This window comes from Coturnix japonica, chromosome 4 (assembly GCF_054131305.1).
Source record: "Coturnix japonica strain WE chromosome 4, WE-NBRP24, whole genome shotgun sequence".
Taxonomy (NCBI): Eukaryota; Metazoa; Chordata; class Aves; order Galliformes; family Phasianidae; genus Coturnix; species Coturnix japonica.
The window spans coordinates 19838209-19854415 of record NC_140666.1 but is presented as its reverse complement, the minus strand read 5'-3'; the positions used below and the strand labels follow the sequence as shown (position 1 = coordinate 19854415).

Sequence of the window (16207 nt, the reverse complement as noted above, 5' to 3'; positions counted from 1 at the left end):
TCCTCAGCTCAGCCCCATGGCTGGGGGCCCCAATGGGTGAGGTCCCCAGTGCCCACGCCTCAAGCTGAGGCAGGAAGGTGCTTCAGGATCCCTGGCACTCACCATCAGGGCAGCTACCCCAGCCATGGTTGGCCTCTTGAATCATGCAGCTGCTTAGCTCCTGCTGCTGGAAGAGTGGGCAAGGCTAGCAGTACAAAGTATTCTCCAAGTGCTAAGAATTCTAATCAACCTGGCATCCTGTCAGCTGTGTGTGCTTCACAGGACCCCTTTTGCTCTGAACTGGTCTTAGACTTCCTCGGGACTGAGGGAGACAGAGGTTTTTGACCCAAAAGTCTTTGGAGAGTTTTAAATGGGGTAAGTGACATCATTGCCAGAATCCCAGCATTTATAAACAGCAGAGAGCTGAAAATGATCCCAGGGCTGTGGAATTCTAAGCATGCAAACAACCAGCAGCAGCTTGGGAACCATGGGCAGAAAGCTCCATGTGATTGCAGCATCCCTCCATAAAGCTCCCTGCTATTCCAAGAGATCACACTCAGATTTCATCAGACACATACCTTTCTTTTGTCCCCATGCTTCATGGTTATGTTTTCAATGCTCACGATCTTGTTGCCTATGAACATGTTCTCCTGAACCACAATTTTTTGCCCTCTGGGGTTGCATCTGGAAGTAGAAAAGCAAAAGTGGTGTTTAGGAACCTAAGGCACTGCAGATAATGCAAAGAGGTGTTATCAAAGTGAGACAATGTCATTCTTAAGCAGCAGGGTTAGGTCTTAAAAAAAACCTTCTAAAAGCTGTTGCTGATAAACGTCATTATCTCTTTCCAAAACTGCTGTATTCCATCATCACAGCATTTCAAAATTATTCAGGACTCACCTTGACAAAGATGAACAAAGATCAGCACATGAGCAGCCAGGAAAACCCCCAGACTTTCTGAAGACTGAAACCAGCAAATACCAGCCAACTAATTACATCATGAGAGTTTAATTTGGCTACTAAGAGTCCAGCTCCATGCAACCATGGCTCTTTACGTTCTGTTTTGAGCACTTGCATTTCAAAATTCAGAATGTGTATGTAGCACATGTTGTGCTGGTGTACATCTGCACTATCCAATGTAATGAGCTTTTCCAATGTCTTTAACTACAACCCTCTAGCAAATGAGCAGATACATGGGGCTTTTTGTGCTTAGCAGTACACAGGCTTAGGAGCACATAGACTTCTACAGGTGATGACTAAGGGCCACTACTGCAGAAAGCTAATAGGTGAATCAGCCATGCCTTTGCCAAATCAGTGCAAGACACATGATTAACACCCTGGGTCAGGGGAGGGTTTATAGCTTTCAAAACAGCCTCGTTAGAAGCTGCCTTGGGTGACTTCCTGCAAGGCACTATTCTATCTTAAGGATGAAGGGAAAAAACTCAAAGGAAGCAAATCACATCACAACTATAAGGAACAATGATAGAGTTCAGGGATTCAAAGTACACCAGTGAGGAGGGGGGAGAGAAAGAGGGAGAGAGAGGAAGTGAGACAACAGAAGGAAGTGGGGTCTGTGTCATTTCCCACAGGAATCCTCCTACAGCTTCTGCTGGAAAAAGATAAGGCTACCCCAGAGGCCAGGAGAGGTGGACGCCACTCTGCAATTGTGTTTGAATTGATAAGATCAGAGAGTCAGGGAGTTGGAACAAGGGTTATGTGAGGTCTTTTACCACCGAGTCACTCATTCAGAACCGGCTTTATTCAGCATTCAAGACCAATTTTCTCTCCCTTGACAGAAAGGTCTAGAAAAGATTTAATGTAATCTCTGTGTCTTTCCTATGACTGCATAGTATTTCCTTATGGCATTTCCATCCTGCTCCATCTTGAGTAACCCCAGAGCAGCAGTCTGTGTGCCTTCTGCTTACCAGAGATGCCAGCAGTCCTGCCTAAGCCTATAGGTCGCTGCCTTGTGTCTCCCTGGCCAAGTGTCAGCAAGGTGAGAGGCTGCTTTCCTTGTGCAGGGACAGTGGGTCACTTCTCAGCCCCAGCCCGGGGCAGAGCACCCAGCATTGCTGCCAGGCTGTGGTACAAAACCTGGGACAGCAGTGGCAGGTTGCCACTTTTCCCCGTCAATTGTAGCATTTGGAAAAGCATCGAAATTGAGAAAATAAGGAGCCATCCAGCAGTTTTCTCTTTTGTGTCCTAGAATTGCTTTCTTCTTTTTATAGATGTAAAAGCTGCCTTCATCCTTGTCACCGCAGAGCAAAGCTGAAGTGCAGCCAGAGTAGTTACAGGTGACTCCTCCACATCCCCACAACTGCCAGGGGAACGCTGCCATTCAGATCTGAACCCAGGCCCTGCCCCATAGATCACTCTGCTTATACAGCAATAAGGACAAAGGAAGTGTCTATTTGTAGAACGTAAATCTCAAAAGGAATCTTGTGTCTTACCCATACAGGCTGCATCCAACAGGGATAAGAAAATACACTGGTAAGTCTGAGGAAAGTTGGCAGATGAGATAAAGAAATCTCCAGTCTGACTGGTCATCATTTTCAGCTTATTTGACACAACTGATAATCTAGAATGTGCTTGTGACTCCAAAAAGATCATAAACAACAGGTATCTGCTGGGGAAATCTGTGGGGAATCACTGCTTGTGACTGCTAATTAAAATAAACAAGATGTACTGGGAAGAAGAAGTGATGTGGAGCCAGCAGCCCAGCAGTGCGTTCCCCACGGTGAGAGCTGCCTACGTGCACTTACAGTGTATCCGTGAGGCTGCAGGGCTGCCACTTCCACTCAACCTTCGGGTCAGGATTCCCGCTTACAGTGCACTGGATTTTGTGCTTGCTTCTTAATTCCACCCGCTCGATTTTATCGAAATCCGTTTCCTTTTCATAGATTTTGGGTCTCTCTGAAGAAAAACAACAACAACAACAAAATAAGTACAAAAGGGCAAGTTTTACATCTGCAGCAGTGCTCTTGTTTCCACCTAAGGTTTGGCAGCCCCTTGCTGCCACCACTCACAGTGATTGTTTATTGATGCTGCTGAAGTTGTAGGGCAATTACCAGTGATACTGAAAGTATTATACACAGAGGAACACAAGAACTAGTTTTGATGTTTCAGAGACACATCACAGCCCTACCACGTTCATCTGAATTGCTTTCAAGTGCTGTTGTGGCCGTGCTATGCTTCTAGAAATGTTATGCCATCAAACATCTATCACTTGGGGACTGCAAGATCAGGCTGCTGGTGCAGGTACCAGTGGTAGCACAGAGCTTGACTTCTGATGTCACCTCCTGAGAGGAACCTTATCAAGCAGCTGTTGCCCTGCAGTATCAATACCATTGTGCAAGGTTTTCCCCAGGGTCACTGCAAAAAAACTCTCTTTGATCCAAAAACACTGTTTACCTTTTCTGCTTATGTGTGCTGTGCAGTGGATGAAGGGGTGAAGAAAGCAAGGAAGAAGTGGTGGATAGAAACCACTTGTAGAGTTACACCAAGAAATCCTTACCACGGAAACAGCAAAACCATTAAAAAGGTCACTGCGTTATTCCCATCTGGAGGGACTGTAAGATCACACCCTTGAACTGGAAATCTCACCAGAGCAAACTTGCATGTGTGACACTTTCAGGGCTGCTTGTTGCCAGCAGGAAAAAAGAAATCACATTGTCCCGTCTATTTCCAGCTCCCACGGGAACATGCAAAAATGAGAAATAATGTTACAAAATCTCCAAAGTGAACTGAACTTTTCCTAACCTTGGAGAGGGTGGGTTTGAGACTGAAGTGAAAGCACAGCCTCTTCCCTGGTGCAGACAGCTCTGCCCATCCCTAGTCCTATCTTTGTCTGCTTCTCATAACAGGAAACCATACAGATTTATTGGTTGGGGTCCGGCAGTGGAACCCCTCTGTCCAGCCGAGTGCAGTTGCTTTACATGAAGGCTTTTGACAAGTTGGGAAGTGAATGCAGATTAGATTTCTATTTTTTGGTTTAACTTATTTTTCTGCTGTCAAGGAGGCCCCAGATGTATAAACAGGAGCCACTGCCCACCTCATCAATCTCGAGCCCTTATTTCTTTTTTCTTCATTTTTTTTCCTCCCAGTCCCTCCTCTCTTACCCAAGGACCAACCTCTCCAACCCCATGTCTCAGCAGGACCCTCATCTTCCATTCTTGCTGCCAGGTCAGATTCAGAAGGGTATTCTGACCTCAGCATTGCCATCAGGTTTCCTTCTCCACCCAATGAAAGGAACTGACTTCAGCTGTTTCAGCTACATCCTACCTTCCATAGTAAAACCCTTGCTGCTTTAAAAGACCTTCATTAGATCCTGATTAGCACTTCACTTAAAGAAAACCACAAAGGACAGGACTTGCTTTGGTTTTGCTGTTGCATCCTGCTTTGCCTTTTGCTCCCCTTTGGTCTGCTGGCAGATACACCTCTGCCAGGCTTTGAAACCCACTCCTCTCCTCAGGAACAGCACTGGAATTTTGGAACAGAGGAGAGGAAACAGGGGGCAGATGAAGCAGCTCTTCTGCCTGTGCACAAGGTCTTTCCTGCACATCCTCATCAGGAAGTAGGAGCAGCTTCTGAGTTGTGCAATGTCTCGCAGACCAAATTCATGGAGATCTGTGGGTGTATGGGCCATTCATGGCAGACTTTTGGCACCGAAGTTGAATTTCCCTGTAACTACTGTCTCATTTCCCACCACCAAATTATTTCTGATCATGAAATTAATTTTGCAAAATTCCCCACAGACAGAAGCGCATTCTTCATGGTCTCATACATTTTTCTTTTCAGTCTCAAATCCTTTGTTTTGCATGTTTGGACTGAGCTCAATAGCATAATTTTCACTCCGAAACAGAGACCCAAGTTCAGTGCGAAAGGTTACTCAAGTGTGTGTTTTTGTGCTGAAAGAACAAAGCTTTACACACCTGGGGAGAGGGACAGTACGTCTGGTGTTTGTTTTTGTCTGAAAGAGCACGGGGAACAAAGTAAGTTTGATAACAATCTTTGAATATTAGGAGATTTGTCTTGGTGAAATGATGAATACGTTGAATGTCACTTAAATTATCCTTCTAAAAAAGAAATAATAGTTTTAACTTATCTAATTAAAATAAGAACATACGTGAGTGACAGATGAATTCCTAATTCCATGATTACTTCACTGCATGGCACTATCAAATATTACCTGAAACCTAGAATGAGTCAAAATGAATCATCAATTGAAATAATTAGTATTTATGAGGTCTGAGCAATTATTTTCTTAAATCTTGAGGGGCTGGCTAGAAGTGCCTCCCCATCATTTCTCTCACAGTGCATTGCAACACAGTGTGGGGTAGCTAAATCTGGGCATGTCTTTCAGAGACAGAAGTGGGTTTTTTTGTAAGTTTCTCTCTATTTCTCCCTGCACAGGGTGCAGTGAAGGTGGGTGTCACCCTTGGAGTTACCCTTGCTGTGGTGTTACCCCAGTGGGAGCACAGCCCTCCCCCAGTCTTGGAAGCAGTTCTTTATGCTGTTAGGAATGCTGGCATTGGCTCCCATGTGCCTCAGGTTTGTGGTGTGGAATAGGCTGGTGGACACTGGTTGGGCTGAAAACTCCATGAAGCTCTTCACACTGTGCTGACCATCCTACCACCATGCCCCTGAGGACAGCCACAGCATTTCTGTTCCTTTTGCTCACTGCTGGACCAGATCCTACATGTAGAAAGTGCCCCTATCAGTGATGGAAAGCCTTGGACCCGTTCAGCTCACTATCTTCTCTGCTAGGTGTTGGCCTTTTAGATTTACACAGACTGTAACCAGATGGTTGACTCAGTGGGCAGACTGTAGTAACCTTGCCTGCAGAATGGCTCTGCACTTGGAAGCTGAGGAATTTTTAACCTAATGCCAGTGATTACTTAATGTACACCTTCTGATGTATTTCTCAGACAGCTCTCTCCCTCTTCTGCTCATGCTTTGCTTTCTCTTTCATATTTGCTTCCCTGTGCATTCCTGTCTCAAGCAGTCCTGCAGCAGTGCTGAGCTGCAGGAGCACATCACTACACGCTTTCTTGTTGACCTGAAGCATCCTTTGCTGTCACACTTCTTGCTTCCAGTCCCTCTCGAGAGATCTGACCGCCTGTTTCCAACCTCTGCTTTTCATCCCTTGACCGCTGCCCTCCCCAAACTGAGTTTTCACAAGCAGAAGCCAAACAAGATTTAAAAGCTTTCTCCTCTCTGGCTGCTTTTGCAATGTGCAGTGTTCAGATGGCTTTAAAAGTATCAAAATAACTGGGTTTTCGTCTCTCGGCTGAAAGTGTGACTGTATCCCCAGCCCCCTCTGCAGAGGTGCAATTGCTGGTGTGAGAGCTGACCTGAATAACTAATGACTTTGCTGCTACTGCACTGTGAAATGCCATCAAAAAGCAATTCTGTTTACTGTAAATTTCAAATTGATCAGCATTATGCAAATCCCATCTTAGTTTCTTGTGTAATGTTTAGTCTGTAACATTAGCAGAAGAGTGGGACCCCCTGGCATTACTCCTTTGGCAAGAGATTCTTCTATATCTCAGTGCATGGCAGATGTTAGTATGGAGTTGCATACTTGTCACCCAGAGGAGCATCCAAATTTGGAGGCCAGCACATAGAAACATTCACTGTATTTTGCTTTACTTCCATTGACCTGAACAGAAATGCTCTTTACACACCTTCCCCACTACCATCTAAACCAAGTTTCAAAAATGTTTTCATATTGAGCAATCATTAAAACACCACAGAATGGTCCGATGAAGCATTTTGCCTCAACTTGATGCACTTTACTGGACTACGGGGCTTCATTAAAACTATTCACAGTGTCCATTTGATTTCAGTTTGCCCCTTCTGCTTCAAAATATAATTTGCACTTCAGAATATTTCATCTTTGTTTCTGTGGTACTTAATGGAAATAGAAGCCCTGCAAGCTGAGCCAGGTGAATACTTGTAATGCAGATAGAAAGGCTCATTAACACATGCCTTGTCTGGTCAAATGATATGGGGAAAAGAGAATGAAATTTCCCCCGAGTCAAAACACTTCATCTGTGTTCAGATCACAAGTGATCATTGTGTTTCCTTTTCTTTTTTGTCGAAAGAAAGAAAAATTATTTGAATTCAATTAGTTAAAATGACTTGTTTCAGGCTGAGCAGAACATTGTATTTGACCCCAGCTGTTACCTTTTGGGTGGCTGTCTCATTCTATTGGCTGTTTTGTTTTGCTCTGTGCAGCGCTACACACAACCAGTTGCAGGATGAGGTGCACAGCCCAAGTCACTGTGTGGGTCTCACTGCTAGCAACAGCCTTAGGCTGAGCAGTCATGGGCCCCAACCCGCCCTGCAGCACAATGCCGACAGCACAGTCTGCTGCTCCACTGCTGCGGGCTGGAAGTGCCAGCAGGGTGGAAGCAAACAGCACAGAACCCATCCAGTTGGATACTGGATGAGCACATTTTAAGAAGAATGACAGGGCTACTGGGATACCCTATTGGGAATGTTGTGGTTAAAACGATTGCAGTTTGGTCTGTATTTCTTCTATCCTTCTAATATCACTTTTAGATGTGTCTCTCTGTACCTTGGAGGAAGAAGTCTGTTTCTTTTTCAGTTCTGTATCACGTTTCCCAAATCTATCACCCTCACCTTTCTCCTTCAATGATTTGTGGGAAAAAATAGAAGTTTTTTCTTCTCTGTCTCACTCTTATCGACTAAACAGAGTTCAAAAGCGAACGTGTAGCGGTGAGCTGCTTCATTTTTAACAGAGCAAGCAGCTTTCTAGGATTTTTCTCTGTGCCCCTTTTGCCTGCTTTTCAAAGGAGAAAAGCCCCACTTAATATACCTGCAGGCTTGGCTGAGAGCATGGAAACAAGTGCTGCCACTTCCCAGCCTCCCCCAACTCTGGACTTCAAGGGCTGTCAGAAGGAGACTGCTGCTGCAATCTTTTCTTTCGTGTATCTCCTGGAAAAAGTCAGGTGTTTCTCTGTTGCCTGTGGATGATAAATGAGACCTGAAGGACAGACTGGAGCACCGTGTGATAGCACAGCACTTCATACTTGCTTTCACCCAGAGCACTGGGAGCCAGATCTGGCAGCAAACAGGAGGAAAGCAAAGGAATGGGCCTGAGGAGGAACACACTGAAATAACAGCTAGTTGGAGACAGGCTGTGTTTTATTTGCAGGTTTCTAAGTTTGCTTGGCTGGCCCAGGAGATGGAAAATCAGATTTTCTATTTTGGCTTTTCCTGAATGGGTTATCCTCCAAGGAGCTACACTGGAGCTGGATGTGAAATGCAATGGAAAGCCAGTCCTGGCAGAATACCGAAGCATGCAAGGTGAAGGTTCTGTGCATCCCTGCTTCCTCTGTCTGGCTCAGTCCTTTCACCTATATGCAGTATTAATGCAAAGAAATTCCCATTTCTCACATCTGATGTCCAGCACAAAGATTTATCTGGCTCTTCTGTGCACTGAGGACCATGTGTGACTCCCCACTGCTGCCCTTAGAATAGCTCCATCCCTCCAAGAGCTCCTTAGCTCTAACCTGGCACAGCGCAGTATTAATTAACCTCATCCTGAGGGCTGTCTCCCTCTTCAGACTATTTCTGAATCTGGTTAAGGTGATGAAGTATTGTTCCCATGGATCACCATGTATTTATTAACTTCTACGGAGATCACTGGGGACTCCTTTGAAGTCAACTCATCCCTTGCAAGCCAAAGTAGGTCAAGCACAGAACTCCCTTTGCCTTTGATTTTAAACCAAATATGAAGAGCTGGCGTGACTACAGAGTAGGGCAACACATGCATCATTAAGTGCTCTGGAGCTAATTCTCCCTAGTAACAAAAATTGAGGTACAGCCATCTCGATGACATAATGGGGAGTGCATGGCAATGCACACATGAATTCTGCATGCTAGGGGTCTCCTAGTCTGCTCCATGCCCAGGAGAGAGCAAATCTGTAAGGAGTCTGTGAATAACTACTGCTTTTGGTAGAGCTATAGCCAGCACTTTGCATTGCACTTCTTAGAGATACAATGCAAGAGCTTTGGGGATCAAAACTCTTCAAGGGAATGTAATTTCAATTGACTAGAGCAGCAGGACCCCAAAGCAATATTTGCTGGAAGAGTCTTGACAGAGCACAGAACAGAAACTTTGGGACAAAGGAGAAAGGAAAAGTGGTGAAGGAGGTTATTCATCCCATTTTTTTTCGAATTAACTTATGCTCCTATACAACCTTCACTCACAGCATGACGGTCAGAGCATGCTGACTGCCCCATAAAGGGCTTAGCAAGAACTCTGATACATGCAGATGACTTGAGCAAGGGTGAGAATGAAATGCAGCCTGCTTCCCCATAAATAGATTTGGGGATTTTTTTGTTTATGTTTTGTTCTGAAACGGCTTTGTACTTCAGCCTGCAATAACTCTTTTCTCCCACGTTTCTCCTCCTTGGCTGGCTCAGATGTGCAGCCACCAGCTGTTTGCTGGGATTGTTCCTTCTTCTTGCTCCCATTCCTCCAAATTCTTTAAGACATTATTTTCTTGAAGCTTTTCTCAATAAGAATTTAATCAAACAAAACAAAAACACAGCAACCTGCCGCTTCTTGGACACTGTTTGATGTGTAAATATGTAAAGAAGGAGAGTTTTGAAAATGCAGTCAGCTGCCTCCCGGGGACTCGAGTCCTACAATGAGCCAACAGGACTCCACAGGGGAGATATGTGCGCCTGCAAGATGAAATTCCAGCTGCACTAGAAGCATGGCTGACCAGAGGGACAGCTAAGCCACTTCTTAAAGAGACATTTTTTGCATAGCAATGCTGTTCTCCTCTGGGCCAGACAGCAACTGCACGGCTTGGTGTGCCTGCTTCCTGCATATTGCTGGGGCCAGCACTGCTACCAGCTCCCAGCCAGCAGCTCAGGGCCTTATTTGCCCTGTTGCTTCTTGTCTCTCTAAAGCTGAGACGATGAATACTTCTGCTCCCTGCAGATACTCATCAGTTTTATGGCCATATCAACCTTTGTGGGGAAACAGCTCCTACATTTTTGCACTCATTTCTATGAAGCAAATACCTTACAAGCACAGTGCTTTATGCCAGAAGTGCTGTTCTGGCTACCAGTTAAGTGTATGGAAGATGATTCCAAAGAGAGCTTGCAGCAGTGCTGGTCAGGAGATACACAGCATATAAGCTGCTGTCCTGTAGGGCTCAGGCATATCACTTATTTTCTCATACTTTTTAAGGGGTTCTTTTCGGCTGCTGTTATTACAGAATAAAATGCACAGCACAATGAATATAATGCAATTTGATGAGTAAGAGTCCTTGTGCTATTTATACTTTGTTTGTAGATAACATTTCACAACACTATTAACTTTAAACTTCCTCTACACCTAGTTCAAACTGACAGTGATGGGTTTGTCATAGCACATTGCCTGCCAATTACCCTACCTGTGGTGCACAGGACAATTAATGATGTATGATTTTGAAGAGACTCACAGGAGAGGGGGCTGTATGCTTGCTTATAATTTCTTCTATTTGTAGGAAGAGACAAATGACATTTACCTTTACATTCCAAAGCCTATTTAAATGATACAGTTCAAAATTCACTTTCTTTTCCAGATGCAGCTCTGAAACTTGAAAGACTGGCCCTGTCTTTTGGGGACTAATGCTGTTACTCAAAAAAGAAATGTTACTCCTCAGTTATAGGAAGCTGCTTGATGTGCATGTGGTTGACATGAGGGTTGGCAGGTGCTGGGCTGCTACAGGCACCTCCTCTTGCTTCTACAAGCGTGTTGAGCTGAAAACCCAAGAGGATTTTTCCATGAAGTCTGTTAATACCGCTGTTCAAATTCTAACTTCAGTAATTGCAGACTGCCTGGTTCTAAGCAGAGGCATTAATCACTCCTCTCAGCTCAGAGGCGGTTTTCTTTCAGTGGTGGGCAAAGTAATCCCACATAAAATATTTGCAAAGCATTTTGGCCACCTTCTGCTGTAACTCCAAACAATCAGATTTGTCCAGGTGTGATACCAGGACATCAGTCACAGGGACTGGAGGTTAAGGGTCAGGTTATTTCTTTAGGAGTCGAGAAAAAAATTAAAACCTGCATTCAGGTTATTTTTTTAATATAAAGCAAATCATGCCCAGATCTGAAAAAGAAGAGATCCATTTTGCCTAGCTGAAAGCATGAGAAAAAAAAAGCATCTTTCTTCATTCCAATAAGCTTCAAGAATAAAATTTTCCTTTTTTGATCTCTTCCCACATGCATCTGGGCTAAATGACCCCATCCTTGGGTTGTGTGCCTGAGATCCAACGTGCTGGGTTAGTGCTGCAGAGGGAAGAGCCTGGCAAGGAAGAGAGCTTTCCTAGTTTTGTGTCATTCCTATCTACAGTCTGGTCAAATACCTCCTTGTTTGCAGTCATTTGCTTAAAAACAATGGCTTTCTTTGGCAGATAGTTTCCATTTCGTGTCTCATTTCAGGGATGGGGTTGTTTTTGTTTTTTTTTTTTCTTTTATTCTTTTAACAGGAAAAAAGCACCTGCTGTTCATTTTTCCTGTGCTTCAGCAAGCAGCACCTTTGCTGGTCAGTAACAGTCCTGCAGCTGCCGGCCTTTGCATACTCTTAAGAAAGGGTGTTTTGCAATTAAATGATTATTCCTGATTGAAGTCTTTGTTGGGCTGATCTGAAGTAAAGGCTGACAATGAGCACCACGCTAGGCAAGCACTGTGTGAGAGCCAGAATAACACATGCCTGTACATACAAGAGAGATGAAAGGCTTGCACTGTACTTACTAGCATGGATGGTTTAATCCTGAAATAGCATCTTGCTCCTACAAACAAGATCTGTTTGTTTTTGATATGCCTATTTGTGGAATGGCTGCTCTTTGACTAAACATTCTCTTTCGCACGCAAGCACTAATATTTACCTTGACAAGATAATTTATTATCATTCTTAATTTTCTCTTCCTTTGAATGTTTCTGTTCTCTAACAAGACAGCAAAACCATTGTACGGGTAAACAAACCCAAGGGAATAAATGGCCACAGTTTAACACATTCCTGCCCATCGCTGAGCTACAGCAGCTGACCATGAGCATGTTCCTAGCTCTCTACAGTCCTATATCACACATTAGCTTAAGGGTTGTTTGAGTTGGTGTAAGCCCTTAGCATTTTCAGAAGGCAAAGTTTGCTCAAGTAACAAGTTCTCCATTTGTTACGCATTATTCCTTTGTGAAAGGTGAAATGAGAAAAAAACAAATGCTGGAAGTTACATAGTGCAACAGCACGTAAGTAATTCAAGACAGGACAATTGAGAATATTTTTAGGTGTAAATAGGAGAAAGAGAAAAGAATTCGCCATAGAAAAGAAAACAAACCTCCATCAACCAGTTCACCTATCTCACTGCCTGAGCAAACCTTGGGAAATACAAAAGAAAGCAGAGTTAACATGCTGAACTCTGTTGGGCCTCATGATTCTGTCTCTGTTCCGGAGTTCACTGCATTAAAAGAGGCAGTAGATGTGCAAAGAGACAATGAGCTCTGTCTTCCATCATCCCAGCAAGGGAGACTAATAAATGTGATTCCAATATCTATATTCCCTCCCTGACAAGTAAACCAATCACACTTCACTCAGTTTTCTTTGGATCCTCCTGAAAATGAGCCTATCTCTCAAATGCTCCCAGCAGATAAATGACAACACAAAAATACAGAATACAGACTTCGTATTTCTCTTAGCAGGATGATGGAGAGACATGAAAGACAAGAACAGCTCATCTGGTTCCTTCCTCCAGCACATTTGGGACTCTTCCTATCCCAACAGGATGTTCCCCAGTGCTTTGCCCAAGCTAGTTTCTAATCTCAAGGGATAAAACTTCCACCACTTCTCTTGGGAAACTGTGCCCCTGGCTCCAGACCTTGCTCCAAGATATCCTCCCAAACTCCTATTGAAAGGCTGTTCACTTTCAAGCCATTTCCGTGTCCGTCTGCAGACACTGTCCCAACAAAAAGATACTCTGATCTATTTCTGAGGTGCTGTAGATTGGTGAAAAGTACTTTTAGATGACCTGGTTTCAGCCTAACTCCTCTTTGCAGATCTCCATTCTATTGCTTCTATTCAGCATGTGTTGACATGAGACAGATCATTGGTGTTTCCTAAATAAGGTGGTATTCTATGCATAGTGCTCTATGAGCTCATTTCGGGTAAATGTGGGACTTTTCCCTCCTTCCCACTGCCTGAAAGTACAGCCTCACGCAGAAAAAGAGAAAGAACGCAGTAGTATCATTACAAACATCAGGTCCTTACCTGTCACTACCAGCTGCATGGTGAGGTTCTTGTACAGGCCATGTTTTGCATTGCTCAAGACGATGGTGTAGTTCCCAGCATGTTTTGGTCTCACATCTCTTATGCCCAGCCTGTACTTCGCTGGGTCTGGCTCGTAGCAAGTTTGGTTATCCTTGATCAGTTTGCCATCCTTGTACCTGTTGCAAAAGTCCCAGCAAGGCTCATCATTTGCACACTTGGCTGTTAGCCCTCAGAAAGCCTGACTGGTACCCAAATGAGAGTTGTTAATGAGTCATCCTTCAGAAACAGCAATGGAGACAGATCTGGAATCCCTGCTTGAACTGGGATTCTATTCCCTTGCCCTTTCACACTAAGATTCATTAGTATCTGCAGTGCTATAGGAAAAAGATATTTCAATGAATCTGAGTTACCAGTGCTTCTTGTATGCTCAACTATTATCAGAAATGCAAATGGTGGTGCCCCTAAATTGCTGTGGACTGCAAGCATCAGATTGCACATGAAATACTAAGTGCAATAAATGACGGGTTAGACAAAATTTGTATCATCAGTTTTAAAACAGGATATTAATTAATCATAATTGTTTTTCAGCATGCATGAATGATCCTTGACTATTTATGAAAAAGCTAGTCTGTGTTAGGGAGATTTTAGAGTCAACAGTCAGGTCAGTGAGGAATTTACAGCCCTGAACCATCACTAACAGTGGGTTGGGCGAGGCTCCATGACCTTCTCCTGCTCACTGCTAACCCGCAGTTGGGTTATGAATATGAAATAGGGCAGACGTTGCCACACACAGAGCTTCAGACTTAGTGGAAGGAGAAGCTGGGGTACATGTCCTGCTGTCTGAGCATGCTGAAAGCCTCCTCTGCAGTCATTCAAACTGTGCTGAAAGACCTCCAACGTCAACATCTGCTGCATATGGGGAAGGAGGCTCTGGTGGTCCCAGCTGCCATAGAGCCACTACATGCTGAGCCCTGGGAACAAAGCCTGGCAGGGGAAAGGGGGTGCTCCCTCTCTAACTCCCTTGAAGGTTTCCATCTCCTAAAAAACAGAGGCAATTAAGAGTAGCTCTTGGCACGCAGAGTTCAGTGATTTGACTGATACTGGACAATTTATTGTTAGTTTTCTGCTAGGAAAATACATTAAACCCATCCCTGAGCAACACCTTTTGCTGGCTGCCAGGACACCCTGAGCAGCACTCAGCTGGCTGCTGAGCCCACAGCTTTCTGCTGTGCCCTGCATCCCTGCAGACTAGCCACCACTAAAGCTAATAAACTGGCAGCCCTTTCCCCACAGATTTCTACTGCTTCAAACAGTTCTGTGTCTAGTGTAAACAAAACCCCTATTTTTTTTGGTAGGTACCTTTTTGTTTGCATGACTTGAGGGGAAAAATAGCATGGGAAAGAGGTACGGCTTGCCACCTCTACAGAGCACACAGCAGCACAGAAAGAAGAAGCAACTCCTTGGGTGAGCTGTGGGGCCATAGCTGCAAGTGCTCCCAATTTCTACCTGCTGTCAGTGAAGCAACAGTGAAAATCTGCTCCAGGCAGGACCCTTAACGAGGCCATATCTGCTTTTGCTCCAGGTGATGGTACTCACCAGGTAACAGTTGGGCGAGGAAAGGCATCCACCTTTGCAGACAGTTTCAGTGACTTGTGTCCTGATGTGATCTCATAGTAAAGCCCTTTCTTGTGTGACACCTCAAGGAAAGGTTTGTCTTGAAAGAGAAACAAAGAGGAAGACAAGGAATGGCAGATTTGCCATAGTGCAGTGCTCATATCTTTACACAGTGCTGTGCCTATTCTTGATCTTTTGCAGTTACAGATGTGCAGAAGCTGAAAACAACTGAATGAACAACAGCCTGGTAGAGCGGTTTGGCTGCACAGGTCTGGCACAGTCACTGAATTACAACTCCATGTGAAGGACCTTTTATTTAATGCAGAGAATTAGCAGCTGCTGTGCCCCTGGTGCAGCATGTCTAAGTGCTGGGGTATTCTGTCCTGTGAATGCCAGCCAGATGTTCCAGGGCATCAGCCATCACTCTCAGAGCTGCCTTTTCTAAGTAGCGCAACCCCAGTTCATCCATACCTTCATATGTAACAGTCTTGAGCTCTGTGATGTTTTCTTTGGAAACATCATTCTGGATTCTGGCTCTCTTATAGAATTATTATAGATTACTAATGGCTGCTTTAACTAGTTGTCATCCTTCCAAATGACATTTAGGTATCAGCAGATTTAGCAATGTGGCATTATCCTTTTTGTGTAACAGTCTTGGTTCTTGGGTGTTATGGTTTAGCTGCAGAACTTACCATACACTGTAACAGTGACATTAGCTTCCAGCCTCGTTACATTGAATGTTTTGCATATGTACAGGCCTCCATCTTCCATGGTGACATTTTCAATTGTCAGGCTGCTGCCAACCTTGTACACGGGTCCACTCTGATCCATTGTTCTCCTGGGGTAAGGGTGCTGGAAGCCAGCAAAAAAAGAGGTCAGAAAGCAGCATAATTGGGATTGCTTTGTTTTCCCTTTCAAGGTCTGCCAGTTAAGAAAAACAGTGATTCGTATAAAATTACCGTATCTCCCCATCATGGAAGTAAATATTATAGAAGGCAAATCAGCAGGAAGAGCTCTTGTGTGAGCTCTAATTATCAGGTCTAATGAGAAAGAAACAGCGTAACTATGGCACATCTCTGCTGAAACCTGGGTGTGCAGGTAAGTAATGAGACACTGCAAAGATCAGCCCTATTCATGGTCCACATCCCAGGGATCTCACTGTAAAACTGCCATCATCTTCTGTAGGGTCACTGCTGTGCCTTTTTGTTTCAGGGTCACCGACAGTTTTCTTGTCTTAGAAAGAAAGCCTATTTTCCAAAGAATAACAGATATATTATGACAGCCAAATGCCAATGCAAATTCCCAAAGAAAGCATTTTATTATTCTGA

At 44.2% G+C, this 16207-nt stretch overlaps 2 protein-coding genes across 6 annotated transcripts in view; one reads left to right on the top strand and one right to left on the bottom strand.

Annotated features, from left to right (window-relative positions):
• The window catches only part of LOC107312793 (uncharacterized), a 215635-nt gene that overhangs the window by 108476 nt on the left and 90952 nt on the right, over positions 1 to 16207 (top strand). The gene's annotated exons all lie outside the window — the stretch shown is intronic.
• The window catches only part of LOC107312792 (vascular endothelial growth factor receptor kdr-like), a 114419-nt gene that overhangs the window by 48097 nt on the left and 50115 nt on the right, over positions 1 to 16207 (bottom strand). For all 5 annotated transcript variants that reach the window (XM_015860500.3, XM_032444344.2, XM_032444343.2 and 2 more), the window contains exons 7-11: positions 15572 to 15731; positions 14862 to 14979; positions 13266 to 13441; positions 2739 to 2889; positions 558 to 663 (exon numbers count right to left, since the gene is read on the bottom strand). In XM_015860500.3, coding sequence (XP_015715986.2) covers positions 558 to 663; positions 2739 to 2889; positions 13266 to 13441; positions 14862 to 14979; positions 15572 to 15731 — 711 coding nt within the window. The remainder of the gene's footprint in view (positions 1 to 557; positions 664 to 2738; positions 2890 to 13265; positions 13442 to 14861; positions 14980 to 15571; positions 15732 to 16207) is intronic.